The sequence below is a fragment of the Aricia agestis genome, chromosome 14, assembly GCF_905147365.1.
Source record: "Aricia agestis chromosome 14, ilAriAges1.1, whole genome shotgun sequence".
Classification (NCBI taxonomy): Eukaryota; Metazoa; Arthropoda; class Insecta; order Lepidoptera; family Lycaenidae; genus Aricia; species Aricia agestis.
In genome coordinates this window covers 11,447,542-11,469,157 of record NC_056419.1, presented here as the reverse complement: position 1 = coordinate 11,469,157, position 21,616 = coordinate 11,447,542, and the positions used below count along the sequence as shown (strand labels likewise).

The following is a 21,616-nucleotide window of genomic DNA, read 5'->3' as shown; positions in this document are numbered from 1 at the left end:
CATGCATTTCACATCATTAATCGTGAATATATTATGTTTAAAAGTCCATTATAAAGTTAACTTTAAATTAAAAGCAATTAAATAAGTATCATTTATTTGCCGTTTAATTTTTACAGGTATGACGTTTGAAGCTAACTTTAAATGGCGTCACGAATAAAGCGAAGCACTCACACATTTATTGATTACTTAACCTTGTATTTAATGAAGATTTTGACATAGTTTGTGTCAAAATATTATAATTAAAAAAAAATATCAAAATATTATAATTATATAGGTACTTATGTAACACATTTTACGTCAAAATCTTGATTAAAATTAAGTAATCAATTAAGGTCTCTGAGTTAGTGATCTAAGACAACCTAATCTGAAAAGCTGGATTTGGAAGTTAAAAATGCTAAAAATCTAGCAAAATATTATAATCTGATCGCATCGGCTTGATACAAACTTTTATAAGGAAAAGACTGGGCCATAATTGGATTTTAATAACGATGTTATTGTTCCATAGGAATTTCCTGCCTTGAAGCTAGGAGATATCCCTACATGCTGGGGTTATCCAAACTTGGTAGCGGGAGGCGCTACCAAGTTGACTTTTGTAATAACTGCATACCAACCATTCTGTAATTCAGATATTCTTACAACCTAATTTCTATAAGGAACTTCATAGTAATCATGCTACATATCTATTTCTCTTCCCTTCTTTCAAGGCCTTAAAATCGGACTTCCGCTTGTCCTGTGCCACTAAGGCGCAGCGCAGACGACAGACTATCCGTGACGCACTTTTTAGTCCGTGGAAATAGAACCTATGCAATTATAATATGCAGTAACGCACACGTCTGCGCTGCGCGTCGTGTGTGTTAGTGCATAATATAATTAATACAAAGGTTCTATTTCCGCGGACTAAAAAGTGCGTCACGGATAGTCTGTCGTCTTAAACATCAATTAAGCCAGTTCAACTTAGAGCCGGTTTAGGATGAAGTAAGCCGTATAAACTTGATAATTCACATTTGAATATCGACAAGGATGAACTGTATTAACTATTAAATAATATCCATACTAATATTATAAATGCGAAAGTGTGTCTGTCTGTCTCTTCTTCATGCCCTCACCGCTAAACCGATTTTATGGCGGTACTTTGGGAGTCTTTGGAAAGGACATACTAAGTATAATTTTCATCCCGGAAAAATGTACGGTTCTCGCGGGATTAACGAATTTTGACGCAACGGAGTTGCGGGCATCAACTAGTTTGACAATAAATTGTAATGATATCATAACACTTAAGTCATACGTAAAATCTTAACGAGTTAAAAAATGTCAGAATGCCGATCTTGCAAACAGGAAATTATTTGGGTTTTATTTCGTTTTTAAAATGAATGCGAACATAAACTACGTCGGATCTATATCTTGTACACTTCTTGGGGTGCTTTGGTGTGGGAAACATGTTGGTAGCATGCGCTAGGTTCCTTTTGGGAACGTTTTTGGTGCTTTTTTGTGCGTGGAACAGTTGTGGACAGTTTGTGAGCCTTAGAAATGCAGAAACAAGTAAGTTTTTTTTTTATTTTTCCAAATGACATGATCTAAGTAGTATGAGTATTGAGTATCCAAATAACTGAATGCTAGTGGGTGGCTAGGGGCACAAATTACAGGTATATTTAACTGAAAGTGTGATATTCTCCTTCTTAGTTAGCAAAAAAAAAATCTATTAGCAAAATATATTTTCTACGGTCTTCATCTATCATTCGTCGATCTTCATGCAGCAGTTGTAAAGAAAGCTATATTTTAACTTAAAATATAACGAAAATTAATCACATGTGACACCCCTATTGAGGTGCGTAAAATTCTTTACCATGTTCACGTGCCCAAATCTTGTAAAACCTATATAAAATGTACCTTTGTGATTATTCAGTGGCCCACGAATTTGACAGGCGAATGAACTGAACCAGACTTTGGTGTTTTCAGTAATGATTTAACTTAAGATGGGACATAAACCTATTATTGTAACAATGTTTAGGGGCTCTTTCACCACTTCCTGATAAGTGCCGGATAGGCTATCCACCACTTAGCTTGACAGATGTATGGAAAATCTGTCAAATACCTAAGTTGTAGAAAGCCCATCCGGCACTTTATCAAGAAGTGGTAAAACAGGTCCTTAGACCTTAGTATCAAACCTATACTGCTATAAGTAACAATATAGGTCAGGTTAGATATTATACCATTACACATTAAAGGCTTGTTCACCACTTCCTGATAAGTGCCGGATAGTCTATCCACCACTTAACTTGACATATATAGTATGGAGAATGTGTCAAATAGATTGTGGATAACCTATCCGGCACTTTATCACGAAGTGGTGAAATAGGCCCTTAAATGAATATAAGTATTACCTAATTACTTAAGTACCTAAGATTGTAGGTTCGATATTTTTTTACTTTGACAGAAAAAATCATAAGCCTTACCAGCATTAGCTAGGCATTTCGAGAAATTAAAGACCTATTAAGAGGATTCCACACCGCCATTTTTCCCATACAAACGCTGTCCCCTGTTTCCTCCCTGGATAATGCTAGTAGAGTTATAATTTTTTTCCTGAATTTCTACGGCCACTAATACAATGTCCCTATGTTTTCCTTTTTTTCATAATTTAATTATTAAATAAGATATGAACGTTCAAAAACCCAAAAAAATGGCCAGATTTTCCACTGTGTTCAAACGTCCAGAAAACAGATTTGGATAGATTATACAAAAAAAGCAAAACATAGGAACACAGCTCAAGCCTTTTTTTAATCTTTAATGAAAAAAGTACTTAAATCGGTTAAGTTTTGGAGAAGGAATCAGGGGACAACGAATCGTTGATTTTCTGGATTTTCTGCAGTTGTCTCTATCGCGTTCTGCGGTATAGGCTTGAGGTAAGGGAGACAGCTATAGATATTACACGTACTTTTTTTTTCATTTTTCTAGCTGCTGTGGTATCCTCTTAAGTATTATGATTTCAAAACTTATATCCCTGAAGCAGTCCTTAAATCATGGTGTGGTTTAGGTGTAAAAGTAAAACTGTTTTGTTGACATGTCTTGTCTTTAAACTAAAGACAAGACATGGTCGACTATAATGGTCGAAATTCGAACTTAAATTTAATTATCTTCTTCTTAGGTATATAGGTAAGTACATAATATATTATTAGCTCGATGCACTCCTTCATCATATAAACTAGTTATAACTGTGCAAAATTTCATTCACCTACGTTTTCGCATTTTTCGTCAAAAGGGATTCAAAGTTTTTTGCTCGCGTATTATTAATTATTATATTATGTATAGATAATAATAGGTACGCACACCTAACACGAAGGAAATTGCAAGAGACATATACGATTTACGATAACCAAAATTGTGATTTATTATTAATGTATTTTCCTTTTTAAAATGATGTCTGAGGGTCTTCAATGTAACGACGAAATCGACAAAAAAAATACCAGTTTGTATATACATAAATATATTTTTTTCCTTGTATGCAGTACATAAACAATGTTTTTTGCTCGTGCTTAGGTCGATGATCTGATGTCAATTCATTAGTTCAACAATTCGAATTTAATTCCAATGTCACGTTATCTTATCGCAATCACTGTTATTCGTCACAACAAATCCATAGTGTTTTTATTAGGCAATAGGCACCACCTCTGCTTCAGATTAGGAGTTACCTAATTTTACTGCCGTACTCAGATTTAAGTCGACAGAAATGATTATCGAACTTTAATAACCGAAAATGTTGTAATATTAAGCTATGGAGCTAAAAGAAATGTATGACATTTTTTGTCACATCTATACTTAATATTATAATTGAGAAGAGTTTGTTTGTTTCTTTGAACGCGCTAATCTCAGGAACTACTGGTCCTATTTGAAAAATTATTTCAGTGTTAGATAGCCTATTTATCGAGGAAGGCTATAGGCTATATTTTATAACGCTAATACTTATAGGAGCGAAGAAATAGAGAAAAGTGTGGAAAAAACGGGGGGAAATTATTTGAAAGGGCTTATTTGAACGCGTTAATCTCAGGAACTACTGGTCCGATTTGAAAAATTCTTTCAGTGTTAGGTAGCCTATTTATCGAGAAAGGCTATAGGCTTTTATGATTCTCGCCTAAACTATTTAATCTATTTTGATGAAATTTGGCATGGAGATTGGAGATACTAATTTGAATCTGGGACAAGCAATATTTTTTGTCCCGGAAAAATGTGCGGTTCCCACACAATATACTTTTCTGATTTGCGCGTAAACGACTCAATCGATGTACGGGAACAACTATAAACTAAAGTCCACGTGGACGAAGTCACGAGCAACAGCTAGTCTTTAATAATTAAATTAATGTAATTATTGGATGTCTCTAATTAAAAAAAACTGTACACAAATTATTTGTCTTCCTTATTAATTTACACCATACTAATTCACACTCAGAACGTCTAGACTCTAGATTGTACGTGATTTTTTTTTTTATGAAATAAGGGGGCAAACGAGCAAACGGGTCACCTGATGGAAAGCAACTTCCGTCGCCCATGGACACTCGCAACATCAGAAGAGCTGCAGGTGCGTTGCCAGCCTTTTACAAGGGAATAGGGGAGAGTAGGGAAGGAAATAGGGGAGGGTAGGGAAGGAAATAGGGGAGGGTAGGGAAGGGAAAAGGGTAGGGTAGGGGATTGGGCCTCCGGTAAACTCACTCACTCGGCGAAACACAGCGCAAGCGTTGTTTCACGCCGGTTTTCTGTGAGAACGTGGTATTTCTCCGGTCGAGCCAGCCCATTCGTGCCGAAGCATGGTTCTCCCACGTATATGAATAATCCTTTTGAGCAATTTGTGTTGACTATTGAGGCGTGCCACTTGGATTGGCTAACATTAGGTACACCTTGGCTTAGGTCACGTGTGTTCAGGCTAGAGGTGCGTTTTATTGAAATTATTGATGTGCTTGACTAAATAGTCAAGCCTAAAGTGGTAGAACTAAGCAAGTGATATTTAGCCTTAGGGTCAATCCAGACCGCAACGTGACTTGTAGCTGCCGTGATTCGTGAACACAGATTATTTAAATATGCAATTGACCCTAACCTGATTACATCCTTAAAACTAGATCTCAAAATCTGTGAGGTCTAGAAATCTGATTTTTTCACACAAGTAACTTCAGTTCATGAAGATGCTCAAGACGAAAACACGATTTAATATCTAAGAATTTGTTTTTCTTCTTCGAAGTCTGTCTTATCTTATTAAAATACTATTATACTGTAAAGTACATTTTTATTTATACCTACTGTGTTAATAGATAATTATGTAAATACGTCGCTTTGCACATGTACCCAACATTATAAGAATAAATTTGATAACATATTCGATGATACATTTACTTGGTCAAAATATTAACAGGAACTTACAAACATTTTAAAATTTAATTTCGTTATGTATGATTATTCTTATGTAACAAGTGTTAGCGTTTTAGAAAGGCTCAAGGCTAAATTTTGTAAAGTGGCAATAAATATACCTACTTAATTATTAATTACTTAACTATGTTTAATTGAATTTTTCAAGATGATTTATAATTTATTAAAAGAGGAGGCAAAGTTATCTGTCAATTTAATATCCTGGATACTTGCCCCTGTCGTTGATATACAATAAGATAGCTAATTAACGAAATATTATAAGTAGTTTTTTCTTTCTTCTTCTGCTTTGTCAGTATTTTTTTGACAATACTCTTTCTGGCAGTCGGTCAAAAAGCAATTTGTTGTAGCACTGATTGATTTAATTCAATTTATTGTTTGATAAGGAATGGATATGTACTATCAGAGAAGTTGATTCCTATGCAAATCGGGGACCTAAGTAGTTCAGATCACAATTAACATTGAATTGACATATTCGACCAAATAACGTTGGTCTGTCAATTGCATAGGAATCAACTTCCTCGATGGTACAATGTACATAATATCTAAATGTTGCATTAAAATATGTAGTAGAACTGGGTATATATATACATACTTGTCTATTTTAATTGTAACATCGAGGAAATTGATTTCTAGGCAGTTGACCTACGTCATTTGGACGGCTTATGTCAATCCAATGTTAGCTGTGATCGGTCGGATGTGTTTGACGTAACGCGACCAAATTACTTAAGTCCGCCATCTGCCTAGGAATCAACTTCTCTGATAATTACATAGCGTAAAGAATGTAGCGGTAAACCTTTCCTATAGACTATTCGGTGCCTATCAAGCGATTTTTCAACAGTTCCCAATTAGTGCTTTTGATGTTTTATAAATAATAGTAGTGTGCATCTATGTTTTAACATCAAAGGCACCTCGTGCCCTTTTGTGGAACATAATATTTATATGGACATTGCTTGCACGCCCAAACCGCTGAACCGATGTTGCTGAAATTGTGTATACTTAGAGATAGGTACATTTTATTCCGGAAAAATGTACGGTTCCCGCGCGAAATACAAATTATGTCGTAACGGAGTTGCGGGCCTCATCTAGTCATGTTGTCTAACTAAAGTACACCAATTAACCTCCGTATTTTGTTTATTTACGATCATAAATCATAATATTTGTAAACTCTGAAAGACAGTTTAATCTCGTATTTTGTACGCCCCATTTCTACGAGTTATTACGTAACTATTTTAATCTCGCTAAGTTTTCTCATCTGTGACGTCACACATCTTAAATTCAAATCCTGATCTGAGGTTACGCTGGAGTAAGTTTACCCATTTCTGTGCAAACTTCTGTTCTCCTGCTCGTTTAAAAAAGGGAACAAGAGCAGACCCTGTAGCCAAGTCGTTTTGACTTTTGTTTATCGCTTCTTTATAGAAAATCAAAATGTGTGGAATTGACATAATCAATAAAATGAAGTTGACGTTCGAAGCGTGTAATTAATGTCAATTCAATACAATTTGATCTGCGATATAAAGAAAACGGTCTTGGCTAGAGACTCAGCTGAGTGCTAGCAGCTAAGTAACATCTCAAATACAAACTTCGTTAGTTCCATGTGAGGATTGAGTGCAAGAAAGTTTTATGTATCGCTATCTTGTTGGGAATTCGATTTGGTATCATTTACTTTGCAGTTTGTACTTTATTTTCAAGAAATCCAATATGTATTCCGTGAAAAACTTCACGTTGTAACTTGTTACTGCTCGGTGTATTTATATCGCTCTGATTGTGTTGGAAGTTGGTAGCTACTTACTATTTATTTTAACAGTTTATCAAAGGAACTTGCTCCCAAAAACACTGCTCAGATGTTTGATATGCAACCCTGATAATAGTGCAAACTTAGGTTTTATTGATTATTGTTTCTTAGGGTGGGTTGCACAGACTTACTTTAACTATAACAAAATGTCAAATGAGCTGTCAAATCTCTAGTAAAAGTAAATATCGAACGCCATATTTGACGATAACCTTAACCTTAACCACACCTCTGGTGCAACCCATCCTTACAGTTTTTATGTTTTTTCTTAAATTATACAACCCAAAACAATTTCTGTCTTGAATTTAAAAACAAAAAGAGGAAAATCTTAATTCTTAACAAAAACGTTTCGCAATTCCAGCAATGAAGCCGCTTCCGTTCCCGACGTGCAAAGCAGACGACTTGGAATGTTTACGACGTGGTTTAAGAACATTCTTCTTCCTTATGAACTCTGGATACTTGGGCATGAAACAGATCGATCCGATGGAGCTGAATAGCATATCCATATCGCTACCCGAAGAGCGAATGGGGTTCTTGCTGAGGAGAGTGAACGTGAGCGGCGCTCTGTGGACTAAATTGGTTGATAGAAGGTAAAATGTAAATTTTTCGTAAGAGAAAAATGTTCGTAAGATTATCTTGAGCACCTTTACAAATAAAAGCTAGGTCTTTATACCGTAACTCATCGGTGGTTCACTTAAGCGCTATTGGAGAGCTCTAAGATTTCAAATAAATTATCCAGTGAAAATATACCTTACAGTTTGTGACTTAGACGAAAGGCTGTAACGTTGTTAATGGACTTAGACACTCAGTTCGCTAAAGTCTGCGTATTAAGGAATATTGTTGGAGCTTTTAGGCATGCATCTTTGCTCTGTCGACGTGAAAACAGAAAATTACATGTAACTAGGTAAAGGTTAATCGTTCAAGCGACAAAATGCTATTAAAAGAGCTATGAACCCAAACAACTAACAAGAAATATATTTTTTGGCCGGGCAAAGAAACAAACTTGGGAACCGGCCTTAATAGTCCTAAACCCTGCCCACTTTCGTTGTAAAGTCACTTATGAGTCATTGCGGTCTTTTTTATGATGGCACATTCGTGTTAGGATTTCCCGGTAACCTTTTTTTACAAAGACGAGCTTTTATTCTTATATATTTTGTTCATACAACTCAATAGTTTTATGATTATAATAACTCCCTATTCTTCGAAATTCATAACATAACCTATTTACAAATTCAAGTACAACTATACGCGTTTATAATAACCACATACCCTTGGAAGAAAATTGCACCCATTACTCACGAAACCTGAAAAACAAAGAAGTTCTCCTTAAGGAAAATACGTGTAATGTTTTGCTTAGCATCATAAGAGGGGGTGTAACTCAGTGGTAGAGTGTCTGCTTCGCATGCTGAAAGTCCTGGGTTCAAATCCCAGCACCTCCAATATCAAATGCTTTTGCTCAAACAGCAATAAAAATAAATAATAAGTTGTCATAAGATAAATATAGTTAATAGTTACACCTGACTAAACTATACACATCAATAATAATTAAATACGAATAGGACTGAAGTACTCAAAAGTAATATTATTATTTTTACTAATTTAAACTGTAAAACAAACCAAACGCAACATTTAGGTCATTAAGTCTAAGAAGGAAATTAAAAACTTATCAACCCGCATCTGCAGTGACGCCGGCAAGGTAAAACTCATTAAGTTAATTTGCAGAAAAGAAAAACTAAAAACCAACCACGATCCTTCGAGAAGAAAAAATGAAAATGTAAATCAAACCACACGCCGGGAATTTCCCTTTGGGAATAACGAGAAAGTAATTAGCGACGTAACAATCGGCGTGGTAAAAATTAACGCAACGAAATCAAACATAATTTTCAGCGTTACTGCTAATTTGCTTCAGATACTGCCAATTACTTTTTAATTCCTTGAATTGCGAAATAATTATTACCATCCTGTTTCGAGAAATTAAATTATTTCCCCTGCGTCCTTATTAAATACGACAATTATTATAAGCAGCAACTGTAAGCTTTAACTTACAATTACGAGTATGTCAACTTGGCTTTGTTGTCTCACAAACATACATATAGTTCGTCACGTGTGATACATACCAGAGGGGTTTCTAAAGTAAATACTACATACAATCAATGATATTCTACTTATACAGATCTGTTACGTTCATACAATTTTCCGGCTTAAATCTCTTCCGAACAACATTGACAAATTTGACAGATAAGTGAAACAAAAGATACGAAATGCCATTTACATAAAAGAGACAGACTAAATAAAAGACGACCCAATTGGGTCTTATTTGAAGCTCCACAACGCGCGCGGTAGTACCTAACATATCTGCTTTGAGTTTTTTATTATTATATCATAGCATACAATCTAATAAGGTTCCGAACTTTTAAATTCATGCCAAATTACAATCGTAGTAATCAGGTACCTTTTCGAAATTCCAACATGTTTCCGTAATGTTTGGACCGAAGTATAACATTTTGTCTACATTGTTTTCTTGTAGTGTACCAAGAGTAAATTCTTGCTGAGGGCAAGAAATATCTGGGTCACCTATCTATCATATTGTATGAAAAATTACCGGAATAACAACATTATACAAGATACCCCACTTAAGAGACGCCGTCAGAATACTAATTATTATCAAGGAAGCTGTACAAGCCCAATTTATTTAACGTAAATGCTCTTGTCTTAAAATAGGTCACACGTCTATTCCAATGCAGACTGCAGTCTTCAAGCGTTTTAGACATATCCAACCATACTACTATGCTGAGGCCGTACCACGAAACCGTTTTGAGACAAACAATCGGACGAGAATGCCGCGTCCTGCTCTAACAACGTCATTTCACGTTTGTTAGAGAAGGACGCAACATTTTTGTACGATTGTTTGAGTCTCAACTCTCAAAACAGTTTCATTGTACAAGGCCAGATTCCCATTCAGTGAACATAGGTATAAATAAGTAAAGCTGCAAAACAATAAAAATAGAATCACTCCAACATTCCGAGGTAAAAATAAAATAATTTGAGGTTGATACAAAAACTTTAGACAACAATAGCTCTTGGAAAGCCAAGAAGAAAGCATTAATTATTTTCTCTAGCCAAGTTTCTTTGCTGAAAAGAAATCGGGGATTTAGTTTTAGCAGAGACAAAAAAATAAGCCACCAGGAAATAAATAAAGGTGACATATTTAAATAGAGCATGGAGATTCGAGCAAAGATTTAATTCTGATTAAAAAAAACTTGGAACTGTGGTTATATTTTTAACATAAAAAGTAAAATCAGTTCAAAAGATCTTTAAGGGCCACGAACGATCTGAATATTTATTAGTAGTGAAGGCACAGAATATACATTAGTAGTACCAACAGATTTCCCACTCGTGCAACTCGTTTAAAAAAATAACAACTCATGCTACGATACTATAAAGTTCAAATTCCTACCGCGCAGTGCTAGGTGCCTACAACTATATTTGCCTACATGTGCGCTCTCTTTCTATCGCGTAAGAGGCACCCTTTCTGACGAAAACAAGATTGTCACCTTTTAGAAAATAAAATAATCTTCTTTTAATTACTATAGCTACTAAAAGCAAACTTTTTTATAGTAATAATCAAATTTTAGTAACCCAACGTATATTTTATAATAGTTTTATATTCGATTATAGTAGCAGTAGGAGCTGGTCAGGAATTTTTTACAACTTAAACATAGTAACTTGTGTTTATTTACGTATGCGGTTTGTTTGTAACAAATTAATTTATTTGCTATGTTTGTATATTTTTTTTATCTTTTTTTGTATTTTAAAGTCTTAAATTACTTTATTGAAATATTTCTTTGACATTTTTCAATTGTTCATATTTAATTCAATTCAATTCAAATATTCTTTATTGTGCACACAATACAGAGAGAATACAAACAATTTAAACAAGATTACATAGGGGTCACAATGGCGGCCTTATTACTAGGTAGCAATCTCTTCCAGGCAACCACGAGCGAAGGTGATATTGTGGAAGAGATAAGTGTGCATGCGTAGACAAAAGAATACTTACACATATTATATATTATTTATATTTATTAGATTAATAACGATTCTGTCACAGCGGTTAAATCAGTACGTAGATATATGCGACGAAAAAATCTTGCGCGCGCGTCACCGCTTGCTTGTGAGTCCCTTGTGATCTGCTCCTTTAAACTTACTTTAAAGGGGCAGGGTACTTACAGTTCGATACCTAAACACGCGAGTGGGACAGGCCTGGTGAAGGCCGACTTTAATAGTACCTGCAATCTACATAGCTATGTTTAAACGGTATTGTGGCTTGTCCAAGTTCAAGGGCGGGCTGATTAAGATATCTCAATTAACTTTAAATACTATTGCTATAAGCGGAATTATCACGATTATAATAATGAAGACGTGAGTTGAAGAACACGATAGGTATTTAACTTTTTGTAACATGGACATTTACTCATTTTTTCCCACATAATTTGTACAAGCCTTGTATATTATCTACGGGACTTCATCACCTGGCTAATATTATATTTACACATAATGCAGTTTTTTTCTTTTAACTTCAAATAATTTTTCCGGCCCTAAAGCTTTCATTTAAATGCAAAATAACGGCAATTTTTTTACTGTTCGTTATTGTGTTCTACAACTCACGTCTTTAATTATTAAAATATGGCCGAGATTTCATAATAAGTATATTAAGAGCGAGGTCACGTTGCTTCGTTGCGTTCCGTAGTCGATATAATATTATGAATTGAGAGAAGTAGGTAAATGAGCTGCACTATCACCTGTCCGGTATTGTAATCTAAGCGGGGCCTTAGACGATCAATTTTAGTGTGTAATGTCACGTATTGTGCAATACTATTGACAGTCATTAGCTTTGTCCACACTGTGCATTTTTCTGTTCGTCAAGGGCATGCGTTATAGCGCAGTCAACAGCGAACGTGAGGCATGCCCTCTGACCGTATCCAAAACTTCAAAAATGACAATATTGGCGTTGCGTTCCTTGACACATTCAATTATTGAATGCACCAATATGAAAGTTGATGACGAAAATTGAAGATGAAAGTGCACAATGTGGACATAGCTTATGGTTAATATTGAACGCGCCCGGCTTTCAATCTTGTTGTCAAATAAGTTCAATAAATAGTTGTGTGATATTGCGCAATAAAATTGATCGTCTAGGGCCCGCTTAGGCGTCTCCGTAATGAAGATGTAGCAAACGATGTTAAACTATTCCGATACGACGACACAATGTAACGATGTTCCGTTGAATAAGTGCAATGGTATTTTTTATTATTATTATGTAATTTGGGGCCGTCTATGGGCTATTCGACCATATCCTTCTTTTGCTATCTTTGTATATACCGGTTTTTCGCACCAAGGATATTTGAAATAATATTATTGCTTAATTGTAATTAGTAATTATTAGTGCAATGGTATTAGCAATGTAGTTTTCCTATTTAGTTTTCCGTTTTCTAATGTCAACGACATTCAATAGAAAATGGTTTTAGGGTCATTTATAAGCCTTTAATAATAATATTAGAATTATCATTCCATTGCATTGACGAATTCCAAATCTGAAAAATACACGCCACGTAAATCATTAAAAAATAATCGGCCAAGTGCGAGTCGGACTCGCGCGCGAAGGGTTCCGTACCGTTACAGACGAAAAATAATCCAAAAATTGTGTTTTTGTATGGGAGCCCCCTTAAATTTTTATTTTATTAGAATTTTACCCTTTGGGTACGGAAAAATTATAAACGAATTTTCATACGTGGACCACATGTAGAACATAAACATTAAATACGCATCTGAAGTAGGTAAATATTTGTGCTATCATGTTTCTCCTGTGTCAAAATATTATTTTATGGGCTTTAGCAGTAATTCGACAGGTCTTACAAAAACATTCAAGTTACGGTAGCTAAGTCAAGCTGTGGCACTATTGAAGCACATTTATATAATTTGAAATGTACCATTGAGGAAATTGATTCCTAGGCAATTGACGGACCCACGTCATTTGGTCGGCTCATGTTAATTCAATGTTAGCTGTTGACGAGTGATCGATCTGATGGTTTTGACTTAACGCGAGCAAATTACTTAGGGGCGCCATCTGCATAGGAATCAACTTATCTAATAGTAGATACCTACATACTTATTTGCATGAATTTGCTTTTCAATAACCTTTGATATCAATCCTTTCCGAAGTCCGAACAGATTCATCTAATTTATTTATATTTATTTACAGTTTTGATACAGAAAGGAACAGCGTCAGATTTTTCAGCGACTTACATGTGATGGGTGATTTGAGTGTGAATAGAGCAGAACGAGACGAACCCTATGTTGCCCGACTGACTATGGACATCGGTAAGCCGGTCACGGGTTATTACTAGACATCGGATTATATGCATACCTGCACATGCAAATGCATATAATGGGGCTTTTAGGCGATAGTGCATATTTTGGCAATTTTTCGTTGATAGTGCATATTTCGGCCATATTATGCCCTCGTTGTTTCCAAACTAGCTATCATAATACACACCGAGGCCACGAAACAGAGGTATGATAGATCAAAATCCTTCAAATATGTAGCCCATCCTTGTTTAAAGACTTCCGCAATACACCCGAAGTACAATATCTTACTAGAAACAGAATGTTTCTTTGTAGTTGGCCACATTTGAAAAAAAAATTAAGTCGGTAATTAACTTTCATGGGCACTAAGATTGTAAGTAAGGAAAGAAGAAAAGGTCCTGGATTTAATGGAATTATAAAAATTAGTGCATTTATTATGAGCAACACCGGAAAACTCTTCCAAAAAGAATACATTTTTATAATAAGTGACTTTTGATGGTGCATATTTCGGCCATTTTTTCGTGCATATTTGCATGCATATTTCGGCACTTTGATCATGCATATAATCCGATGTCTAGTTATTACTATAAGATCTACCTTACAACATTCAGGTGTTTTCCCTTTACGATTTTCCTGTTTTCGTCATTACCGGATTTCTTTTAAATAACATAAAACATACGTTCAGCATTGTTTTCGTCTAAAGAAAAATGCCTTTAATAGGATATAAGTACCCAATTCGTCTCATTAAATGCTAAGCATATTATACCAGATAATATTCTATTATGTCATGCGTATTTCCGACTGGATATTATATTATCGGAAATGTTAATCTTGTACATTGTATAATACAGGTTGTAGAATATTTTCTGCTCGTTCTATTGTATATTTTACATGCTCCATTTCAGTTTATTTATTCTTCAACCTCGCTATCTTTTTCGCTCATAAATAACTCAGAATTTTCAAAATTATAAACCTAAGTATTCTTTAGTAACGCTGGTGCATGGAAGGAAATTTTACGACAGCTTCCACAAAAGCGCATTTGATAACCCCTTTATTCATTTTGCAGCTGCCTCACAATTTATAAATGCTAAAACTAGCGATGAACCCGAGTTTTCAGTCTAGTTTGTTTTAAGTAGCTTAAAATTAGTTTGACTTAACTATTAAAGTATGAAACTTAAAGTCGCTTTAATGTTATAATTATCATCTGAAACCCTTAAGTAGTTTCTTAATTGAGTTTAATTTTCATTAGGGACTTGTTTATGTTTATCGGAAGCATAATCAACAACAGCATCATCAATATCGGAAACATTTATTATATTGGCGTTGAAACCCCTGGACAGTAAATATTTCGGCACCTACTTAGTAGTTGAAAGCTTTAGTAAAATCGGAAAATCTCTCTTCGGTTCACCAGGTAACAACACAATGTAGTTTACGGTTTCTTATAAAGTTGTAAACCGAACTTTAAAGCGACATTGTAAGAAGCTTTGCTGACTGGCTTTCTTGGTTTTCGATTACCGACTAAAGCTCACCTAAGTCAAGACTCCAGACGTAAAACGTAGCAAGCTAATAAGTATTAATGGAATCTCTCGAATTCAAAACTGTTATTATAATTTAATTGGGTATATTAACTGAAGATTAACAATAACTGAAGATTAAAAACAAAATACAACTGATGTGCATTCAGGTTTTTCTGTCATTGGCATTTAATGATAACAAAGCAAAGAAAAAGACTCCAGTATGTGGAAAAACTGGTTTCGCAAGAAACATCAGCTGCAAACGTAAATGTATGTAGTATTTTAATTTACTCTAAGGATAACGACTTTTTTACTACCGTCTCAGATTTTTTAACCTTGTCGTCTCATTTGGCACAAACCTTCGTCCTCCTGTCACACTCTATGGCCTTATGGAACCGTTCTGAACATTGAAGCAGTTCTAACAGAGCTGGGACAATTGACACCATACATCGCCTTTATCTCATTTAAGGAGAACCGATTTTTGTTACTGTACAGTATTGTCATCACAGAAATAAATCAAGATAGAACAGCGACGCGCATCCGTTACTAAGGAATCGCTCGTGTCAATTTTTGTTTAGCTTTTAGTTAAAACAAATAACTTACCCGTGGCAAGAAATACCTCCTTTTGACCGATTCACTTTCGTACTTCTGTTTTTACAATTAGACACTCCACAATAAGGCATTTTTGCACAACCTCTCCGGTGTAATCAATGTATCTTGCACGACAGAGCAAGATTGAAACACGCGTACTCCACCCGCTTAGCCGTTATATCTTGGTTTATTTCTGTGATTGTCATCTTTATATTCGGAATAATTCCAATCTATTCTCTCTTGCCCATCAAGGTCATAAGGGATTGGGCCAATCCCGGATTATTTAAGAAATTATATAATATTATATTATACATTTGTATTTTTCATTTCCAGGTGACGTAGAATCTAATATCACATACGCCTGGACAGCGGAACGTGGTATAGATGAACAAGCTTACATTCTGATCGGAAGGGATAGAATCGTGGTGAGGAATTCCAGAACACCAACTTTCTTTTTAGAGCCAGGTAAATCTTGAACTTGAATCCTAAATTTTGCTTATTCTATCTTATCATTATTATTCGCAAGAAAAGTTAGGCTTGGATGTGGTTTGACCGCTCTAGTATTCAAAATTAAAGATACCTTTCACTCAAAATATTATACTACATATTTACTCAAATCTTGGAGTGCTTGTAATTAAAAGATTTACTTAAAATTAAGTCCAAAAATTTTTCAACTGCATTTAAAAAGACTGAAGAGCAGGAGCTCGTTAAAATTTTGAGCTGAATGAAAAGATAAACAGCAACTTACGTACGTCTGCATATTTTCTAAATTAGGTTGTTTATTGAGGTAAAATAAATTCATACAAACTTCTTACTAAATAGTATAATATTCAGTTACAGTAGATTCTAAACGTTCGCAGTGACGTCAGTGCTCTAATGGCCTGACTTGGGGGGAAAAAAAAGGTTAATTTGGCACTTGTTGTACATATTAATTTAATATTTTTATGCAATTTGCCTATGATCTCAAGAACATACTCCCGGGCACACATTAAAATTCCGCTTTTCTTTTGAAAGACATGCTACGACCATTTTTAGCTGTATGTTACAAAAATTATTTCTCATTATAGCGCTTGCCATGCGCCTTGCTTAAGCAAGCAAGGCGCATGGCAAGCGCTTATAAGCGCTATAGGCCTAAGCCTAAAACATAATAGTGTTAACTTAGAGCGTCTTATTAGTTTTGATAATGAATTTTCAAATTATAAAGTGATGGATGGATTATCCAGACAAATGGAGCCTTGTAGATGTCACGAACAGTACGAAGTTAAATTTATTTCCAGTAATTTTAATATTAAGTCAAAAAACCTTTTCGCTTTCGTCAAAAGGATCCTAATATCATTTATCACTTGGTTTTGTCACTGATATGAACAACGGCTAAATGCGTAGAGGTATTTAGATGATATAATAATAATAATAATTCTTTATTTATTTTTCCTCACAAACTGTCTTAAGAGCTAGATAAAATTTTTAATCAGCATAGTACATACATAGGTCTGTGAGGAGCTGGTGTTTGTGTTAGGCCAAAGCCTGTGGTACAAATCACCAGGTCCCCAACCTCGGACAATACAGTGAGACAAATCAATAGTTACGAATTATTAGAGACAAAGGAAAAAAATATATATATTTTATGAGTCATTCTTATCCGATTACAGCGAATCCGAATCGAAGGGTAAATATTTTGGTAGTCTATGTATGTATGTAATATGTGCCCCCGTAATGGCTAAACCACTGGTCCGATTTTAACAAATGAGTTGTCAGTATGTAATGATTTAGCTCAGATATTATTAAAATTAATACTATCGTAATAAACAAAAAGACGGATCTTTTTCGCAATTTATACACTTTAGTAACTTGATTCTGGTTATAAAATACGCGTTCTAACAAGTTCTAACAAGACGAAAAGGGGTTTTAAAGAAGGTTGATGTGGGTAAATTGCGTAATTTTTATGGCTTCAGAAACTAGCTCTAGGACTCAAGAAGTTTACAGGAAACCATAAAAATGATTTTATACCCAAGCCTTAGGGTCACCGGCACCGCCGGGGTTACTCGTCTGGTGTTGTAAGTAAATAAGCGGCGGCTTATCGCTTACCACCGGGCGCCTATTCTCATAAATCGAATGTTGCTTCGAACGCAAGCAGTTTCAAAATCATATTAATGCCTCGATTACACCTACCGAGTAGAGTGGCGAGTCAGTGCCTTTGGCCGAGCACTCGATAGGTGTAACAAAGCCCTATGCTGTTTTAAAGCGCAATTCGCAAGTGTGAGCCTGCACTCGAAGCTACAATGCGTCTGCTTATTTTCTGATAATTTGTATTTTTAAAAGCTTTTATTTAACTTGCTCTGTATGTATGTAAGTATGTATGTTACGGTGGAATTTTGGAACTCAATTTTAAGGTAGATATATTTACGCGATTGAGCTGAAATTTTGCATAAGTACGCGTTTAGTTTGGATGACCATGCACGATAAAGTATGTGACATCACTCTAAATCCAATATGGCCGACCATGATGGCGAAATAATTATTTTCTATGCAGTCCTACAATATGGATATTAAATGAAAGGGATTTTTGAGAGTAACTCGAAAACGAATGAAATTTCATTCTCCATTCAACATGGTGGCTCATCCAAGATAGGGAAATAGTTATTTTTAATGCACTTCTGCAATATGGGTATCAAATGAAAGGGCTTATTGAAAGTAACTCGAAAACGAATATAACGTCATTCTACATCCAATATGGCGGCTCATCCAAGATACGGGAATAGTTATTTTTAATGCACTTCTGCAATATGGGTATTAAATTAAAGGACTTACTGAGAGTAACTCGGAAACGAATGTAATAGCATTCTATATCCAATATGGCAGCTTAGCCGAGACAGGGGAATAGTTATTTTAGCACTTCTGCAATATGGGTATCAAATAATAGGGCTCATTGAGAGTAAATTGAAAAATAATATTCAAATTGTGTCGTGTCGTGCTTTTCATGTCGTGTCTTGTCGTGACATGACGTGACGTGACGTTACGTGTCGTGACGTGACGTTACGTGTCGTGACGTGACGTTACGTAACGTTACATGTCGTGACGTGACGTGACGTGATGTTACGTGTCGTGACTTTACGTGACACGTGACGTGACGTTACGTGTCATGTTGTGACTTTACGTGACGTCACGTGACGTGACGTGAAATGACGGGACTGAAAGCCGGGTTTCATAAAATGCCCAGTTGAATCCTGTAACTTTTGTTAAATTAAATTTAACTTTTTATTCATGCAGAAATCTAGCCAGAGATAACTAAAAAACCAAAAATAAAAAAACAAAAAACTTTTTGAAAAAAAGCTTTTATTTAAATAGTCTAAAAAGAAGAAAATAAACTCCTTAAAAATTTTAACTATTAAGTTATAATCCTCAATATATTATACAATTTGCATGATAATAAAAGCTTGTCGCGTGATTTGTAAATAAAATATTATATAAGTACTATAATAATTGGTAGGTACTTACCAAATTTTATATTTAACTATATAACTGAGTAAATTGATATTTAATTTTTATTTTAATAAAATCAAGTAAGTAAGTACTGATAGATTGTTAATTCTCGCGACAAGCTTTTATTATCATGCAAATTGTATAATATATTGAGGATTATAACTTAATAGTTAAAATTTTTAAGGAGTTTATTTTCTTCTTTTTAGACTATTTAAATAAAAGCGTTTTTTCAAAAAGTTTTTTGTTTATTTATTCCATTCATCTATTCCAGGGGTCCCCAATTGGCGAACCCCGGTCCGCATCCAGACCGACGACCCATTGTGTGCGGACCCAGTATATTCGAAGATGACCTTCGTTAAAATTAATTTCGGTCTCGACGATGATGTCTCGATATACTGATGAACATGTAGCAACAAAAATTTTCACTATTCTCATTGATATAAAGTACAAATACATTTGTAATTTCCGTAATTACATTTGTTTAATTTTCTTTTTTTAAGATGCGTGGACCGCGAAGGTCATTTTATTTCTTAAAACGGACCCCGTGCGAAACTAATTGGTGATCCCTGACCTATTCTAATTAATATTGTATTAAGGTATAAGATACCGGCAACATAAAGCGGCAGCAGACGACGTGTCTGCTGCCGCTTTATGTTTATTTATTTAAACACTTCATGCAAATATTTACATAAATAAAATAAATAAATAAAAGTATTTACATAGGCGGGCTTAAACCGGGCGGGCGTAGAATAGGAATGTAGATAGGCGCATTCTAAAACAATATTAGTTGACATAATAGTTTTATAGATATAAAGAATGTTTTATCATCTTTTTTGTTTCTATGTTTTTCTATGAATAAGTGTCGCTAGCTTCGTGTCGCTAGCTGCGGAGGGTGTTTCATAGAAATACATAGAAACCTGTAGTGTCGCGGCGACACGTCGTCTGCTGCCGCTTTATGTAGCCGGCGTTCAAAAAGCAGATTGTAACCATAGTCCTATTACTTATTTTACATTATGTTCTTTTATGGGCAATATCGTTATGTTATTATTACAAATTGCCTACCAGCAGGGCTCGGAAACCTGGTTAATCTTCGCGATCCTGTTCGTTAGAAACGCCATACATTTCCAAAAGAGCGTTTTCATTTCGATTCCGCTCTGAACGGACCGAAATTATTTCTGGTTTTGTTCTAAGAGCAAAATGAAATTGCTCACTGCTCAAAATACCGGTTAGAACCGTTCGCGGTTATGTTCGCCCCGCCCACTCACACACACCACGACCATCACCCATTGTCCACACATAAACAAGTTATGGCCTATTGGCTGTTAGCTAGTGCACTAGAAAGGGATAGAAGATATCACTGCACTAGTTACTTTCCGCGATAAATTAACCAGGTTAATTTCAGAAGCAATACCGCTCGTAATTCTTTTTCGCTCCGAACGAACACTTATCTAAAAACCTGGTTAAAGAGCATTTTAACCTGGTTAAAAAAATACCGGTTCCGAGCCCTGCCTACCAGAAGAATAGCTATGGACACTTTATAAAATTATTTTGTAATTTTAAAGAGTTTTTGCTTTTGGATGATGGATTTGGATTGTGACAGTTAAAAAAACCTGTTATAACATAATATTATAGCTATGGTATAACAGCTTCTTTTGGCGATTGGAGTCTAATCATATATAAAATGTGTAACTAAAATAAATAATAGCTCTTTGTAGGTATAAAATCTTGCTTGCTTTCAGAATCAGCGGACTCAATTGCAATAAGGGAAGCGATCAGTAATAAGCCTGCAATCTTAGAGCACATCTCCAATGAAATCACATTGTGCATTATGCAGACTATTGTGGAAAACTTCAGGTACTTTGCAAAATTGGTGCCAGTGAAAGAATTCTACCAGCTGAATTTAATGTGAACATACTGTCTACAGACCCAGTACCAGTGAAGTAATTCAACCAACTCAATTTGATATTGTGAACATACTGTCTACAGACCCAAGAAAGTGATTAAATGTTTTTAGATATAATTGTTTTATTTTTATTTTTGAATGGCCTTTGAATTTTTAATTAAAATAATTTCTATGATTTATGAAGAGTGCAACATTATTAAAAGTTAACATTGTGGATCAATAGATAAAAATAAGCCTTAAGGCTGATTTTATTGTTAAGCGTTTCGCAGCGCCGTTGGAGCGCGCGCGTTCTAAGATGTAACGAACATACGGGCGAACGGCGCTGCTCAAGCGCGCGACTTAGAAACGCAACTACTACCCCCATACATCTTCGAACGCGCGGCGCTCCAACGGCGCTGCCGAAACGCTTAACTATAAAACCAGCCTTACTGTAAAATTTTGTACCATATTAGTACTTCAATATTTAAAGCAAAATAAGTGATATTGTAATATTACTTAAAATTAAAAATAAATATTCAGGAAAAATGATAAGTTACATTTATGCTCTTTGCTGTTATGGTTGTA

The 21,616-nt window shown here is 35.0% G+C and overlaps 1 protein-coding gene and 1 non-coding gene across 2 annotated transcripts; both read left to right on the top strand.

Moving 5' to 3' along the window:
- Nucleotides 1-1,419: 1,419 nt before the first annotated feature.
- On the top strand, nucleotides 1,420-21,155 carry LOC121733634. The gene is made up of 5 exons (XM_042123948.1): nucleotides 1,420-1,539; nucleotides 7,560-7,788; nucleotides 13,461-13,579; nucleotides 16,003-16,134; nucleotides 20,889-21,155. Exons 1-5 carry the CDS (start codon nucleotides 1,437-1,439, stop codon nucleotides 21,056-21,058), a joined length of 753 nt encoding a protein of 250 aa, XP_041979882.1. The 5' UTR covers nucleotides 1,420-1,436; the 3' UTR covers nucleotides 21,059-21,155.
- Trnaa-cgc lies at nucleotides 8,566-8,637 on the top strand. The gene has a single exon. It is a non-coding gene; the product is annotated as a tRNA-Ala (tRNA).
- Nucleotides 21,156-21,616: the final 461 nt, after the last annotated feature.